This window comes from Bubalus bubalis, chromosome 7 (assembly GCF_019923935.1).
Source record: "Bubalus bubalis isolate 160015118507 breed Murrah chromosome 7, NDDB_SH_1, whole genome shotgun sequence".
In the NCBI taxonomy this organism is placed as follows: Eukaryota; Metazoa; Chordata; class Mammalia; order Artiodactyla; family Bovidae; genus Bubalus; species Bubalus bubalis.
Genome location: NC_059163.1, coordinates 72737756 through 72754906, shown reverse-complemented (window position 1 = coordinate 72754906; position 17151 = coordinate 72737756). Strand labels below are relative to the sequence as shown.

The 17151-nt window shown below is 44.3% G+C and overlaps 1 protein-coding gene across 1 annotated transcript in view; it reads right to left on the bottom strand.

Annotated features, from left to right (window-relative positions):
- LGI2 (leucine rich repeat LGI family member 2) overlaps positions 1 to 16439 on the bottom strand; it is a 28655-nt gene extending 12216 nt beyond the window's left edge. The window contains exons 1-6 of the mRNA XM_006041992.4: positions 16010 to 16439; positions 14044 to 14115; positions 12416 to 12487; positions 9793 to 9864; positions 4303 to 4374; positions 3143 to 3312 (exon numbers count right to left, since the gene is read on the bottom strand). Of these exons, the coding sequence (XP_006042054.1) occupies positions 3143 to 3312; positions 4303 to 4374; positions 9793 to 9864; positions 12416 to 12487; positions 14044 to 14115; positions 16010 to 16206 (655 nt within the window). The 5' untranslated portion in view covers positions 16207 to 16439. The remainder of the gene's footprint in view (positions 1 to 3142; positions 3313 to 4302; positions 4375 to 9792; positions 9865 to 12415; positions 12488 to 14043; positions 14116 to 16009) is intronic.
- Between the last annotated feature and the right edge of the window lie 712 nt (positions 16440 to 17151).

Sequence of the window (17151 nt, the reverse complement as noted above, 5' to 3'; positions counted from 1 at the left end):
CTCCCGATGGCTATAACCCCAACTCCTTGTATGCATAGACTTCTGCCTACACTGAATCCCCAGCAATATGAGCACTCGTGAGCTTAAAAATGCAGGCTGTTCAAAGCACAGACCCAAAAGTTTACATTTTTTTATTTTAAAAAGTTCCAGAAAGAGAGCTGCCGAAAATAGAGAGCATTTTACAAATCTAGACTCTAATGGCCCTATTTCCATTGATTTCCCCAAAAACGTTGGTTTCATAATATTTTCTATACCCTAGCTGACAAAGCAGACTCCTAAATCATTTGAATTATAAATAGAATTCTTTTAAAAATAATTTTTTTAATGTGGATCATTTTTTAAATCTTTATTAAATTTGTTACAATACTGCTTTTGTTTTACGTCTTTTGGCCTCAAGGTGTGTGGTATTTTAACCTCCTACCAGGGATCGAACCCGCACCCCTTGCACTGGAAGGCATAATCTTAACCACTGGACTGCCAAGGAAGTCTCATAGATCTAATTCTTAATAGGAGACTCCTTCTCCCTCTTTGATGCTGCTGACCGAAAAGGGGAGGAGGAACAGGAGGAAGAAAAAAGAGAAGAAAAAGGGGAAGAAACGGGTGAAACAATATGATTGATGGATGTGTTCTTGTGTGAATGGAGGAGGGGACCTGGAGAATTTAAACATCTTCCCTCATCCCCCTCTTATATTACTTGTCAGAGACAGCAAAAGCACATTCATTGTGGAAAGATCTCGAACAATCCACATATTGATATGACATCAATTTACTAGTGTTAAAGTATTAATGGCCTTCTCTGCAAGAAGCCCTGCCACTTCCATTCACATCGGATTAAGTTCATGATGTCAGTAGGACTCTTACAATTTAGGCCTTGCTCCCACTGGAATCAACAGATTTTTACATAGCTATTTATAGCACTTGCAGGAAATAAATTATACATGATGCTGATCCTATGGGGAGAGAAACTGCACATTAATGCATTATTTCTCTTTGCATTTTCATCAGCCCTGAAATAGGGAAGCTAACGGGACAATTAGGATGCAAAATTCACTCCCTCTAAGGAATTTAGTGAATTATCCACCTAACATGGGGAATCATGAGCAGGTAACAGGGATTTTGGAGGTGGTTAAAAATAGACTTGAAGCAGAGTGTTATGGAGGGACTGTGATTAATCTGGAGAGCTGAAACCAGCCAGGGGTGGCTTTGTGGTGTTAATTACACCCCTGCGCTAGGAACAGGATGGTAATCATACGTTCCTCTCCCTGGGAAGAACAAGGTGAGACATCTACCTAAAGAATTTACTCCTTCCTAAAACCCTGAGCTAAGAGGAAAACAAGGCACTGAGAAAATATGCTTCTTCCCCAATCTCGTGTAAGGATGCAATACCGGTACCATGAATCTCAGACTTGACTTTCCAACTTCCATCCCTCTTCACCTATTTCCTCCCTAGTCCTAAATAAAGCAGCAGAGGATGAGGCTTGATCTGAGCCAGAAAATAGGAAGGGACTATATTTGGGGGTGGGTCACAGCTTGCTGGCACCATTTTTTCATGATGGAAGATGCTGTGAGCCAGAGTTTATTTGTTCATGAGCCTTAAGGGGATAAAACAAGTACAAAGGCAGAATCATCATTTCCTTGCTTCTAGGGTAGGGTGCTAACTTTCTAAATTTTAGCAAAAAGCTTGTTAGGGAAGAGAAATATGTATAAGAGAATGCCCAAAATATGTTAAGGACTTCATGCTACCCCAGAGATGCCAGGTCTGGAACAGATGCCCGAGTTCCAAGGCTCTCTACAGCCCAAGCTATTTCTCCCTGAGACTGGCAGTTTTCACACACTAGGGCCAGGTGTGAAGAGAACAACAAGCTGCTCACTTCAGTGTAGGGTTTAGAAACTCTCCAGAAAAATGAGAAGAGGCAGAAAGGAGCCCCAGTGAGCTGTGGTTTCACATTTCGTACGGCATGGCCTTGAATGCCACCTTTTGGTGCAAACGTCATTGACCGTGACCTCTGATTTATTGCACTGCTCTACAAGACAATAAATAAACCCCCAGTGGCCTCAGCTGGCTAAAGGGCACCTGCCAATTACACAGCTGAATGAGTCCCTGTTCAGTGACGAAAGACAAGGGCATTTCCATAAGACTTCAAGTTTCCTCTCAGAAAAGGACAGAACTTGTCGGCGTCCTTTATTGACAAAGATATCTGGAAATAATTTTTACTTCTGAGTTTTTGTTTGTTTATTTGATCGGGGGATAGCAGTAGAGTTTAAATGTGGTATTTTGTTCTTGGAGTTTTTGTCTTGTGAGTTTCTGTAACTATTTTCTGAGTTTTCAATCCTGCTGCTCCTACTGACATGCCTTGAGGCTTTGTAGATATCAACTCTCAGCCTGAATGTTTATTTTTATAAGTCTGGTAAGCAGGTTGCATACTGTGGCTTGATCTGCTCTCCTTTAAAATGTGGCTTTAAAAGCTGTAGAAACTCCATCTAAGCTTTCATATGGAGCTACTCTCCTGTTTTCTACAAGATGTGACAGTTGAGACAGTATTTTAATTTTATCTTTTAACCTAAAAATGTATAAACTGAAACCTTGAGGCAGGCCATAGAAAAAATAATCAAACTTTCTTTACATTTTGTTTCCTCAGTGTGAATTTTTCCTTTTGATAGCTCGTTGTTAACTTGTGTTTCTACTCTGCCATGGTTATGTATGACTTACTTAGTTATCTCATTTTACATGGAACTATGAGAGTAATTCTGGTATTTATTAGTTAAGTGTCCAATAAATTTCATATTATTCAATCAAGAGAACAGTAATTTAGGCATCTCTGCACTGCCTTTCCATGAAGCCTAGCCTGATTTGAAAATGTTCTCATGCCAAACTCACCAGTTCCTGCCTTAAAAGCTTTAGAGAAATTTGAAGTTGTAAAGAATCAAAATTAAAGTAAGTGCAGTTAATAAAAATCCTTCCAGACCGCTGAGATATTTTCCCTGCCACATCAATTCATTTCTTTTTTAACGCTTAAATTTCCCCTAAAATAATTTTGATAGAAAACTTTTATCCCTACATTTTCCAAACTCCCTATTGATAGTATTTTTAAAGAAAGCATTATTCTAAATAACAGACTTTGATGATAGAGGTTCTGAATACCTGTAGTTGTGCATTCATAGTCAAAGCTGGTCACGTCATTCAGCTTCTTTTCCTGATATTCTGGCGGACCGATACACAGGACATCAGAAACAGTGGAATTCGTCATCTTCAACCACAGATACAACCACTTGGCTTTACAGTCACATTCAAACTTATTGCCCCTCAAATCTCTAACAAAACAAAACAAACACAGATGCAGAGAAATAGACATGTCAGAAATGTTTTGGCAGTAATATGAAACTCCAGAATTCTTAATATCCTGACATATTTAACAAATCCCCAAAAATGGAATTAAAAAAAATTTTCTATTTAATGCATCCAATGTCCTTTACTTCTCATTGACTTCATTGAAGACTCTTTAGTGTTCTTGATTTTAACCATATAGCACACAGAGAGTTCTCAGAGTTGACACACCACTATTTCTGCAAATCGTCTTGAAAATGTCACCACACCATGCTGGAAATGGGGGACGGGTGAAAGAAGAACACCACCCAGCATAGGTCCTTACACGCAAACAAGACACTACAGGAAGATAGCTCTGACAAATGCAATTGATACTTTGCTGCTGCTGCTGCTGCTGCTAAGTCGCTTCAGTCGTGTCCGATTCTGTGCGACCCCATAGACGGCAGCCCACCAGGCTCCCCCGTCCCTGGGATTCTCCAGGCAAGAACACTGGAGTGGGTTGCCATTCCCTTCTCCAATGCATGAAAGTGAAAAGTGAAAGTGAAGTCGCTCAGTCATGTTCCAACTCTTAGCAACCCCATGGACTGTGGCCCACCAGGCTCCTCTGCCCATGGGATTTTCCAGGCAAGAGTACTGGAGTGGGTTGCCATTGCCTTCTCTGATTGATACTTTAAGATCTCGTTAAACTTTGTCCAATAAGGGATGACAAAACACAAGAAAATAAAGCAGATGGGGAAAAAGGGGGACCATTGCTCACGGGACAAAAGGGGGACCCTATCACCCAGCATACCGAATTACCACTGGCCTAATGCTACTAAGCACAGTTAACATGGCAAAATTAAACACAGTACAATCTATATGCTGTTTCCCAGTGTTGGCTGCTTTGTCATGGGTTTTTATCTATTACAACAAAATGCAGTATAGGGGAAGACTGGATTTCAAGACAAGCACACATAAACTTAATTTTCATTACTTACAGTTCAATCAAAGAGTCTAAATCACTGAAGACATCCCTTGGGAGTGCTTTTATGTGGTTGTTGGCCAAAGAACTGGAACAAGAAAGTCACGATTTAATGTGTATATTATCTTTATGCCCAGTCACTCTGAAGTCCGTTAAATAATGCAAGTGATTTAAAACAGAGCTCAGTGTAGTTCAATGTCTGACTTTGGTTACTGATACTGAGATAAAGAATTTTAGTTTACTTATACAAAGAAAACATTAGAGATGCTGAACTACACAATATAAGTTTTTTTATTTTGTTTTTAAAACAATTATTTATTAAGCTCTTGATATATATGTTAAACCTCATGTTTTATGATATATATGATATACATGTTGGCATCTCGTGTTTCTCAGAATAAAAGCCGAAGTCCTTTAGATGGCACCCAAGGCCCTCCATTGTCTAATTACCTCCATTCCCACCTACCCGTAGGACTGAATCTCTGCTGACTCAGATCACCCACACTGGTTCCTTTGCTATTCCTCACACAGGCTAGGCATGCTCCCAGCTCAAGTTCTCTGAACCTGGTGTTCATCTGCCTGATGCTCTTCCCCTAGTTATTCACATGGTTCAGCCAGCACCCTCTCCAGGTCCACCCTCCACTTTCACCACCTTCCCTGATCTCTACACAAGTCCCTTCCATGCTCTGTTGACCTTCATTGCACAACTATCACTTAGCAAACACTATGTATTATCTATTTGTTTATTGACTGTGTATTCTCCCTAAACATAAGATCAGAGGTTTTTGTCTGTCCACATCTGTATCCCTTGCATCTAGCACAGTGGCACACAGTGGGTACTCAGTAAATCTCTCTCAATGAACGGTTTAAACACCAAATGAGAATGATTAAAAAAAAAAGCAAAAACACAGATGTTCAGTCTTATCCCAAGAAGTTCCCTAGTAGGGCATCCAAGTGAATTTTATTACTTGTGACTAAAAAAAAAAAAAAGGACTCAGTAAATACTCTTTTACATAAAGAATCTCAGCACTAACCCTAATGATAATACAAAATCTCAGTGAACCACAATGTTTAGGGAATGACTGATTGAGATCAGTCTCATTTTCTCCTTAATGAAGGTTGACTAGAAACCATTCTGCATTTTTGTTCTTCGAGTTGAAGAACTTTCTATAATGTCTGTCTATAATATAGTCCCCATCTTCAGCAAGTAGACTTGAACGAATATTATCAACTCTTTCTCTGATGATTCAGGATTATGCAGTGCCCTGTCATCATCCTGCTGAAGATGAATGTCCATGGTGCTGGGCTGCTGACGCAGAAAGATGCTAGGTGTTGAAACGAAGTACATCAAGTCTGATTTCCCCCAGGCCTCGTGCCCTGAGTGAGTCAGCCAAAACACTCATGCTTACTTTTGTTTTCTTCTACACACTTGAGTACAAACAGAAAACATATAAATGATAATCAACACGTAGGGAATTGAGCACCACCCTCTTTAAAAATATATATGAAATCAGTCTTTTATAGCATCCTAATGACCCATCCAAGAAGTAGGAATGAAAGAGTGTTCTTCCTTAGAGTCAGCTAGGATAGAAAGCTTTGTGCCCGTTTTTAATCCAAACATTCTTATTGTGTGATACCAACAGAATACAGGGAGACCTATAGTTTCTGAATTATGTCCTTTCTCATCCAGGTAACCACAAATGGATTAAAATACAATTTCATGTATCATTTTACATTCTTTCGTAAATGATTTATTTGTATATTTTTAAAGATGTTGGAAATAGGTTGAACAGATGATAAATTGGAATTGTAACTACAGACTGTAGATTATAGACTTCGGACTGTAATCAGACTGAATGTTCTCTAGAAGCCGCTTTTTGAAATTTAAAAAGGAGATAGTTGTTTTTATTTTTTTCTGGTTGCTAGTCACTTTTTTTTAAGTAAAGCACAATTTTTAGCTAATTAAAGGTTACTAGTTTAGCTAAATATTTTTAGTGAATTGAAATGCACTGGATTGAAGTGATAAGCATATATAGAGTCATCAAGGCCAAAATAAAAGCAACTGTTCTAAATGTTCAATTTAGATTTCAGAAAGCTGAATTATTTAGATGGACTATCCACCACCACCTCCCCACACCCCCAGACTCAGTGCATAACATCTCACTTTCCACTTCATTTTGTCTACAAATTCATGGCACATACTTCATTTCTAAAACTACTTAACTGGTCCCTTGGGCTTTGTGGGACTGCTGGAAAAACAAATGTCCCAGATTTTAGTTACAGATTGGCACTGTTCCTTCAATGCTTTGAAACCTGATCTGTGTTTCTTTGTGTATGAATGTGAGTCTGCAGGTGTTAGAAAAGTTCATAAAAGATAAAAAGCAGGTACTTAAACAAGCAAATTTCAGACAGTCACTTCCTTAAGCACGGGAGTGAAGTTGAATGAGCTTACCAGTTCACACAGAAAAAAAGAGGATGGGTGATCAGCTCATTCTTTACACAGTGTTTTGCTGCTTTGTGCTCACGCTGCATGCATGCTCAGTCATGCCTGACTCTTTGTAACCCCATGGATGGTAGCCCAGCAGGCTCCTCTGTCCATGGAGTTTTCCAGGCAAGAATACTGGAGTGGGTGGCCAATTCCTACTCCAGGGAATCTTCCCAACCCAGGGATCTAACTCACATCTCCTGCATTGGCAGATGGATTTTTTACCACTACACCACCTGGGAAACCCTGAACAGCATAGTAACTGTTTTTTATTACTACATACACCTCCAGCCTTAGAGGAGTCAACTTTAAAAGTCATAAGACTTGCACTGCAGTAGAGCATATAAGGAAAACTCAGCTTAGTAACTCATTGGTCTGCCAGTGAGTCGGAAAGAACATCCTGCTGGTTCAGCCCCATGTGAGATGCTGGCGAGGAGTAGAGCTAATGGAAGAGCTGTAGGAACCCTGCCCTCAGGGAGCTTTCAACACAGCTCAGAGACGAAACTAGCATCCGTGAAATGGCATCAACCAATATGGCCAGTGTCTACAGCCAAGAACTGGTTGTGTGGAGTCAGCAGGGCAGGCTACAAGAAGGGAGGAGGGGGGATCAGGACTGGCTCCAGGGAAGAGAGAGAACTTAATCTGGACTGTGGAGGAAAAGGCAGATTCCAGAAGACTGTGGGCAGAAGAAACCATCTCCTGGGCAAGGGACCTGATGTGAGGGAAAGGTTGGTTATGGGGGTGAATTGGGTGTGCCCAGGAAGGCCCAGTATTGTGGGCATATTCAGGGAAATAGGGCTGGAGAGCTGGGGAGGGGGGTGCTCTGTAGGCTTGACTGGAGGATGGTAACACATGCCAGATGGTAATGCATCTCCTCTAACACATCAGATGCACTCTCGACCCAAACAAAAGACTCCTTTGTTTCCTCTGTGTGTGCCCCTGCGTGTCACACAGACAAAGAGGTGCCTCTTGCACACATATGGGTAACATGGCATATGGTTGTATGCGCAAATGCACAAGCACACACACAGTTATGTGCACCCACGAATAGAAGTGCATGGACCCAAGGGCCCACTTACACAAAAATATGCAAATATATATGCACAATACCTGCATATTCACACCTGTTTTCAGATCAGGGACTTACAGCCAATTGGTTCAATGAAAGTTGACATCTGGGCAAAGTCAACCAGTCACACTGGCTTTGCTTTAGATGCAGAATCTGCCCAGAGCCTTTGCTCAGAAACAAAGCCCCTCATTCCTGACTTTCAGGACGTGGATTTGTCTGGCCACAGCTGTTCCTCTCCAGACATCCACAGCTGTCTTACCAAAGACCCTGTCTAGCCACCCAAACTGCCAAGGCTACTCAGCAGCCATTGGAGAAAACTGAGACTTTTTCATGAGTGGATGGAGGGAATGACGATGCTCTGCTGTGGAGGAGGAAGATGATAATAATGCAACCAGATCTTAGGCATTTACCACGGATAATGGGCCGGATGCTTTGCAAACAAGCATTAACCCACCATGTGCAGCTATTTTATGAGTTCAGTATAATCATCCCCATTTTCACGGATGAGGAAAGTGAGGCTCAAAAAAGGTTAAATAATCTTAACAAATGGCAGCCTTGAGATTTGCACCTAAGTCTGTGTAACTCGAAGCCCACTGCCTTGGCCTCTGCAAGAATGTGGGGATTGGGCATCTAGGCTGAATCTGAAAAAACAATCAAGACTTTTATAGGAAAGAAAGAAATCACAGAGAAATAACGCCAACAAGAGTTTGATGCTGTCCAGGATCGGCTGTGCTGTTTGGACCTCCCATTCCCGCTCCCTCTTTTCCTTCCTCTACAAACTGTGACTCAGGCAAGACTTTTGATTGGTAGGACCCAGAATCAAGTGCTCGCTGAGCCTACTGACAGATACCTTTGCTTCTATCAGGGTCTGATGTAAAAGATTATCTCTCTAGATGCTTTATCAGTTAGAGTTCACATACGGGAGGTACTGCCACCCTTGCCTAATACTCCTGCTCAAAGCCCTTCAATTTCCCCAGTTTGTTTTTTTGACCATAGACAAGCTCACTATGGAAATGGGGTATGTTATCCTACTCAAACACAAAGTTTCCAGTATGCAAAAGTGACTGGTTCCTGGCTGTTAAATTGCTCCTATCAAGACAAAGACGATGTTCACATTTTCATAAGCTCAGCCACAATTTCTCCAGTTTTCTGAATTTGCTAAGTGTGTGTGCTTGTTTCATTTGATACGCCAATTCAAATCAATTTGTTTAATTTTTTTCTCCAGAAAGCTATTAAAGAACCCAGAGAGCTTAGCTTAAGCAACAGACAAATCCAACATAAAAGAAAAAGCTATTTGCATTCAAATTAAAGGAACCACAAAAATGTCTCTATTCTGCTTCAACAAATGTTGATCCTCCATTCAGCATTCTTCAATGAGTTAGGTAAGCCTCAGTTCCCAAATCTGTACAATGGGGACTCCCAGATTAAGGAGAAAGATAAAGAAAAGCTTACTAAGCACAGAGTAGGTATACAATACATGTTTGCTTTCCTTTCCACCTCCTCCATCACTCCCATCACTCCCTGATTTCACAGGCAGTCATGTGAACCATAATGGTGATTCAGGAGGATGGAGAAGATAAGAAAGCCAAGTATGTGAGTATTTATGATGGGATGGTGCCTGACTGACAATATAGAAACCTCTCGGGCAATCTAGAAATGAATTTCCTTCAGTGGATATTACAATATGGACAAAACAGCCAAGAAAGAGAGGCACTGGGAACTCTACTCAGAACTCTGTAATAACCTACATGGGAAAAGAATTTGAAAAAGAACAGATATATGTATATGTATAACTGAATCATTTGGCTGTACACCTGAAACTAACACAACATTGTAAATCAACTATACCCCCATATAAAATAAAAATTTAAAAAAAGGAGAGAAGCACCAGGAAGTGACCTTTAGCACGAGGAAGGTGCTAAAGAAGTTATAACACTTTTCACAGGACTTACAGGTGAGTCAGGTCACGGAGACCACGGAAGGCGTTTCTTGAAATTGTTTCTATTTTGTTCCCTTCAATGAACCTAAGAAGAAAACGCATATAATTAAACTGAATTTTCTGTGCTTAATACCTCAAAAAAGATACTGGGATGCTTTCAGAATGGAATCTGAAAGCACTTATGAATCTCAGAAATTCATGTCCAAAGGTTCGGCCAGCTACACCAGATTCCAAGTGGGAACCGGGTGTGTGTACAAGAGTGCATGCACACAGATATGCTTTTTGCATTCCTTCCAGAAGCAGCATGGAAGTCTTCAAAGTCAGAGTTGGCAGCATGGGTAGAAACACTTTGGGGGAGAAAGAAGAAAGCCCTAGACAAAGGCAAAGGAAAGGAAAGGAAAGTGATGTCACTCAGTCATGTCCAACTCTGCGACCCCATGGGCTATAGTCTCTACCAGGATCCTCTGTCCATGGGATTTTCCAGGCAAGAGTACTGGAGCGGATTGCCATTTCCTTCCCCAAGACAAAGGTAAGATATTCTCAAATTCCACAAGATTGGAACACTTCCAGACTTCTTTCTCCCTCCAACCTTTTTACATTTCACAGCACCTGACTATTAATATTTGTCTTTATATCATTGTCCCTTGAACAGAGCCCTCTGTTTTACACCTCCATATTGAAGCCTTTGGGCTTCACAGGTGGCTGAATGGGTAAAGAACCTGATTGCCAATGGCAGGAGACAGAGGAGACATGGGTTCAATCCCTGGGTTGGGAGGATCCTCTGGAGGAGGGCATGGCAACCCAGTCTAGTAGTCTCACCTGGAGAATCTCATGGACAGAGGAGCCTGGTGGCTACAGTCCATATGGTTGCATAGAGTCAGACACAACTGAAGTGACTGAGTGCTTATGCACACATTGAAGTCTTTGCCCAGGGAGAATTCAATTAAACTTCCAACAGGGCTTCCCTTGTGGCTCAGCTGGTAAAGAATCTGCCTGCAATGTAAGAGACCTGGGTTCGATCCCTGGGTTGGGGAGATCCCCTGGAGAAGGGAAAGGCTACCCACTCCAGTATTCTGGCCTGGAGAATTCCACAGACTGTATAGTCCATGGGGTTGCAAAGAGTCGGACATGACTGAGAGATTTTCACTCACTCACTCCAACAAGCTTGAGTTCATCATGTCCTGCAGAGTACCTCTGAACACATGGGCAACAAGACTGAGATGCTCTCTGGATCTCTAGGTCACTGGAAATAGAAAGTCTAAGGAAGTTGAGCACAGACCAAACTTCTTTCTCAGTGCTTAAATGTCTTAGGGCTTGCACATAGGATCTCACAATAAAAACTCTGGCCATGCTTTAAAGTCTTTTTGGGAAATACATGAAGCGAATGCACTGGGACTATTCCCTAGGGCCACAGAGAACGAAATTTCAGTTTACAGCCTCACATCTCTTCAAGTATAAGAGGGTCTCTGATGAGATGGTCCAAGGGAGAGGCTTTGCACTGTGATGTCATTAGTTAGTGAAACACTTCTTGATTCGTACACTGAGAATGATCTGGTCTTTTTTTTTTTTTTTAAATCAGGGGTCTATTTAGTAATAAACTTCAGTATGAACTGAGAAGCAAACTTCCTCCTCAATAACTGACAGGAATACGCACTACTGGAAGAGAGAACAGACTGCTCTTCACTCAACACCTCCACTGACTGTTTATGTGCTTCCGTAGAACCTAGTTAAACTTAGCACTTCAGCCTGACCACTCTTCCCAGGTTACCTAGAATATCAGGTATCATGACAGTACCTGTATTATGTGTCCTCTGGAGAAAGAATTCCTCCAGAGACATCTTTCCTGGGGACAGAAAATCAGCAGAGAGCTTTCCTAGACACAGGATGTGCTTAGAATTCAAATATCTCAGATAAGAAGGCAGAGACAAGGTTTTAAAAATCATTCTGAATGCTAAGTGAGGAAATCCCATCTGATAGCTGGATTAATATTATTACAAAGTGACAAGAGACAAGGATGGGAGAACTTAAGGGGAAAAAAAGACTATGAGAGTGTGAAAAGGCAGAAATCAGAGGGAGGGCAGAGCTCATTGCTGGTGAGGGGACAACTGCACATCTGAAAAGGGAAAAATAACCTTTATTTTAAAGGATAAAAAATAAAATTAGACTCCCAGCAGCAGCTCCAGGGGATACTGAAAATGGGATATAGAGCAGTTGAATTAAAAACATGAAGTTGTAACCCCAAATAGGGAGACTTTCTTACAAATATGTAACCCTCGGAATCCTTCAGCTTTATTTCTGGCTGATCAGCAAATCCACACCTAGTTTTGAGAGGTAAAAATACCCGATGCAATTTCCAATTGTGCTTACGACATGACAAATTAAATGTCAGCAGAGAATGAATGAATATCTTTCCTTCTTTGTTCCCTTTCCCCCTCTTTTTCTCCAACCTCCTCCTGTCCCAGCATGTTCATACACAAGTAAACTATAAAAGGTCAGCACTGAAAAGAGAATGGGGTTTCTGCATTTTCTCCCCCACCCCCAAGCTCTCTAAGAGATGCTGTTCCAGCTTGGAAAGCAATACAGCCATTCCACTGACATACCAATTACTCAGCACATAGACAAAGCACAAAACTTACAGGTATTCGAGATGAAAGAGTCCAGCAAAAGCATCATCCCGGATGACTGTGAATGAGTTAGAATTCAGCAATCTGAAAGCAAGAGACAGATATCAACAGAGTCCAGTGAAGAAGTGCAAAAGTTGAGTTACATGGTGAAGCCATTTCTGTTTCTTTGGTTATGTTCTGATCTGTGGGCAAATAGGGGCACTTCTCAGCCTAAAACTGGCCCATTCCATGCACAACCTGACTCACAGACACAGATGGATAATGGCAAGTAGATTCCCTTTGGCCAGATTTTCTGGTCCCCCTTATTATTCCACCTTTCTTCCCTGTGGGTCTCAGTAAATATGACCTAGAGCTGTTATCTCATAGCTTTCCAATGTTCAGCACAACTAAACAGCCAGTGAGTGCTTTATGATGCACACATCTAAAAAGAAGCAATCTGACTCTTGGAGAAACTTGAATTCAGAGAAGTTAAGTGACTTGATCAAAGTCACACAGCTGAGACCAAACAAAATGAAACAAAACAAAAAACCTTCCTAGCATACTACACGTGCCCATGGGAAATCATAAAAAAAGTTTAAGAAAACTTCAGAAGATTCTTTTTCACCACATAGCTGTTTGAGCTGCCACTTAAGCCTTTGGTAAAAGTTTATATAGTCTCTACCGTCACCACTGATGACTGTTCTGCATTTGTATCATAAGAATATTTTAATAGAACTATAATTTCTCAGAGATTACAGATTTTAAAATGGTAAGGATAATGTTGTAAGTAGGTACATAACATTTCAAGAACAAAAATATCAACATGAAGTTGATTTGGGATGAGTCTACTATATGCCATGTCTTCATATCTTTCTGTATGCATCAAGAATGTTGATGGTTTTCATTCTGATCTCATTAAAGTTTAAGAAACTAATACAAATAAAGAGTGAGCTAAATACTCCTGGCTTTGCCTGTCACTGATTTGCTTTTGAAAACTGCATTTTGGACATTGCTTTTTATCAGTAAATATTAACTGACCAAGGCTAAAGGCACAGGACACAAGTACTTGGCAGGAGCACCTGTGATGAAGAGGAGCTATGACTGTGGGCTTTGGGCCCTGGGTCAGAGTTCTGGTTGTGGTTTGGGGCAAGTTACTTAACTTCTCTGAGCCTCAGTTTTCCCATCTGTCAAACGGGAAAAGGAAAATACTGATATCATTAAATATAAATTTGCCCATAAATGCATAGCATGCTGCCCAGCAGTTGACATACTCAGTCAACTAATATTCCTATGACCATAATAACATTAAGAGTTTAAAATGCAGGCTCTCTTTTAAAGGGAGGTGTTTGGGAAATGGTTCATTTGGGCAAAATTCAGGCCATAATTCAATGTAATTAATCTCCTCAGTTGCTGGGTGTGGGCGATGGCATCTACAATAAAGTCCTTGAGGAAAACACATGTCAGAGAAGGAAAGGGAGCTGGGCACTGGGGACTCAGCTTGGTGGGGACACGATGGGCCAAATCAACACTAAGAGCCTGCCTTGGTTTACTGGTGGAGCATGGGTATCTTGGGAAGGACAGATACCCAGGAGGCAGAAATGGCTCTTCCCAAGACCACAGCCCCAGGACCCCCAATTCCAGAGAGGATTTCCCACACTCACAGCAACTGCAGGGACGGCAGATGGGAAAACATCCGGTCCTTGATTTCCGAGAACGTTCCATTTACCAGGCTCCTACAGGCAAGAGAGGAACAAAATGGAGACTATGTTGCTTTCACAAAGTGCCAGGCAGGATGGGCGAGTGGCCTTGTCCAAACTCCACCACTCAGGAGTGAGGCTTCAAGCAGGACTTCTTGGGGTAAGAAACAAGACGAGTCCAGCCATTTTCCAATGAACTGGATCAATAAGAAAACTGTGCTGAATAACGGAAACCTTCACCATCAGTCTAGCTCCTTCCATAGACATTATCTCAGCCAGTTTAAATCAATCCCCCTACTTCCTTTTCTTAACTACAGGAGGCCCTAGCTGAAAATGGATAATTGCTTTACCTCTGCCCATGATTCTGTTTGTGTAGACACAGCATTAATGTTGGCCCACGAAACTCCAGGGTAGGATTAAGCATTCCCCTTGGGAGCACAGCTCTGAAAGTCACTCAGAGCACTTCTGATTAAATGCACCGTGAAAGCCTTGGGGAAAAACTCAGAGACACCTGAACTTGAATGTGCAGTGGGAGGCAATACCATCTGTCAGATTTAACGGTCAACCAGAGCAAGGAACTTGACTATTTTAGCCACCAGGTCCCTCATCCTCTCTGGCCCCAGTAGGACCTCAATACATCATTTCAGAATTATTTCAGTTAGCATGCCATTGTGTTAAGCAGCTGGTGGTATAAGGGATTTAACCAGGGGAATTCTCATTTCTGGAATTCTCCATGTCATCTGACTTAGCAATATTAGGCATCAAATGGGCCCTCTGTTCCGGCCTGGCCAGACTCTCCTGACTTCTAAAAATGCAAACATGAAGCTCTTCACTCCTGGGTCCAGACCCCAGTACCTTGCTTGGGATGGAGGCAGGGAAGTGGAGATAAGAGAAAGTGTGAGCAACTTTCTCCTCCCTACCCCCAGGGGGAATCCGTGACCTGTGACAGAATAGGTATCTCCAGCACCTCGGCCAGGAACAAAGGAGTCATCTCAGCAGGAAACAGTTCTAGCAGTGAAGATACAACCCAAGAGCCCCTTCCACAACCATGATGAGACCTGGTCATGTGGCCTGAGTGACTGCGTAAGGCCAGGTTGAAAGCATTCTCAAGCAGGTGAATCAGTAAGGGGAAGCCCTTTCCTATCTGCTCCTCCAGCACTGAATAGGCAGCCAAGGTAATGCGTGGTGGGGAAGTTGGCAAGAAGGCCTTGTAAACTCAGGGCAAGAAGTCAGGCTGATTCCCAGCACTTGCCCACTGAGCTGGATGCCCACACTCTCTAGTACTCCACCAAGTCCCCTGTGCTTCCGTCTTCCAGGCCACATGGAGCAGCATCACCACTTCCAGAGATGACATGCCCTTTCCCAGCTTCTGTCCAACCTGCAGTGTGAACAGGTCCAGAGGAGGCCACCGTGGAAACCACAGCCCCAGATCTCGGGTGGGACAGTGAGGCCTCATCATTGCTCCAGTTCTGCTGGGCTGCATATACACGCCCCCACACAACCCCCACACCTCTCCACTCCAGCACACATCCTCCTCTCAAACTTTAATGCATGCCAGTGTCACCTGGGGACGGCCAAATGCAGACTCCAAAGCTCCACTCCCCAGATCCTGCATCATTCCGCGCGGGCCCCGGAAATCTGCCTTGGCACAAACTCCCCCAGGTGGATCTGATGCAGGTGGCCAGCGGGCCAGACTTTGAGAAAACACTGCCACAGGGACTTGTCCGGCTTCCCAGACTCGGGTTCCCCTCATCCTCCCCGGGGCCCGAGGCTCCACCCACGTCCCATAGCACTCCCCAACCCAAACGCAAAGAAAGGGGGCCGGGAAGCAGGGGAGTCAGGGTCGCGCTGTCCCGGCGCCAGAGGCAACTCCCGGGCGGCAGGGTGGGGCAGGACGGGGCAAGGGGCTGGCGGGGTCCCACTCACTCACAGGGAGCTGATGTCGCCCGGCACGATCCTGGGCACCCAGGAGGAGCCCACGCAGATGATGGACTCCTTGGTACAGCTGCAAGTGGCGGGGCAGCGGACCAGCCGCCTCACCTGCGCGCTCGGCGGTGTCAGACACGCGGTGCCCAGCAGCAGTAGCAGCAGCAGCCCCGGCCCCCCGCCGCCCCTCCGTAGCGCCATGCCCGGGTCCCCGGTCTCCGTCCCGGCCACGACCCCCGCCGCCGCGCCGCGTGCTCGGACCCTGCGCCGCTGCAGACGCGGGCGCTGCTCGCTACTCCGCCGCCGCTACTGGCGAGGACAAGGGCGCCGCGGGTATGGGAGGCCGAGCCGCAGCCGAGCAGCATGCTGGCCGCCACCCCCACTCGGCGCCCCCCCACCCGCGCCCGGGCTGCTGGGCGGCCGCCGCCGCTGCGCCCGCCGCACCCGCGCCCGCCTGACATCAGCACCCGCGCCCGCAGCCCGCTCTGGCCAATGAATAATGCGGGGCGGGCGCCCGCCCGCGGGGAGGGGGCCTCGCACCGCCCCCGCCGCGCCCCGCCGGCCCCTCCCGGACCCTTCCCAGGAGCTGCGGAGAGAGGAAAAAGTTAGGTGACCTTGCGGGAGGGGCCGGCCTGGACGGAGACCCCCGCCCTCGCCCAGGGGACCTGGCTGAGCGATGGGGGATCAGATGCCCGCAGTCCCTCCACCGGCTCCAAATGATTTGGGGGGAGACCCTGGGCTCCTTTGAGCCAGACCAAAACGTGAGGAAAAAGGAAAAGTAGGGCTCGGGGCAATGGATTGATCACTGGGAAGGGAGACTTTGTCCTGGGTCTTTGAAGAGTACAGAATTTTGAGCTGCCTTTATTAATATTTGAAGGATGTGAATGCTGTCGTTTGAGTTCAGCGGGGATGGGCTTGCTTGTCTTTTACGGTGGGGCTGTGGGGTCGGCTCCCTGCCCTCAGCACCGGAGGCTGAGGAAGCTAGCCGCCTTTCTCTCCTGAAAGCATGTAGGCAAGAAAAGCCGCTACAGCACTGCGCGCCCCTGCTGCTCCGGGGCCTGCCTACTGCTTGCCACTGAGCTCAAAAGCCTATCCAAGCTCTCCCTGCCTCAGCGCATCAGTAGCCACCCCACACACCCGAATTAA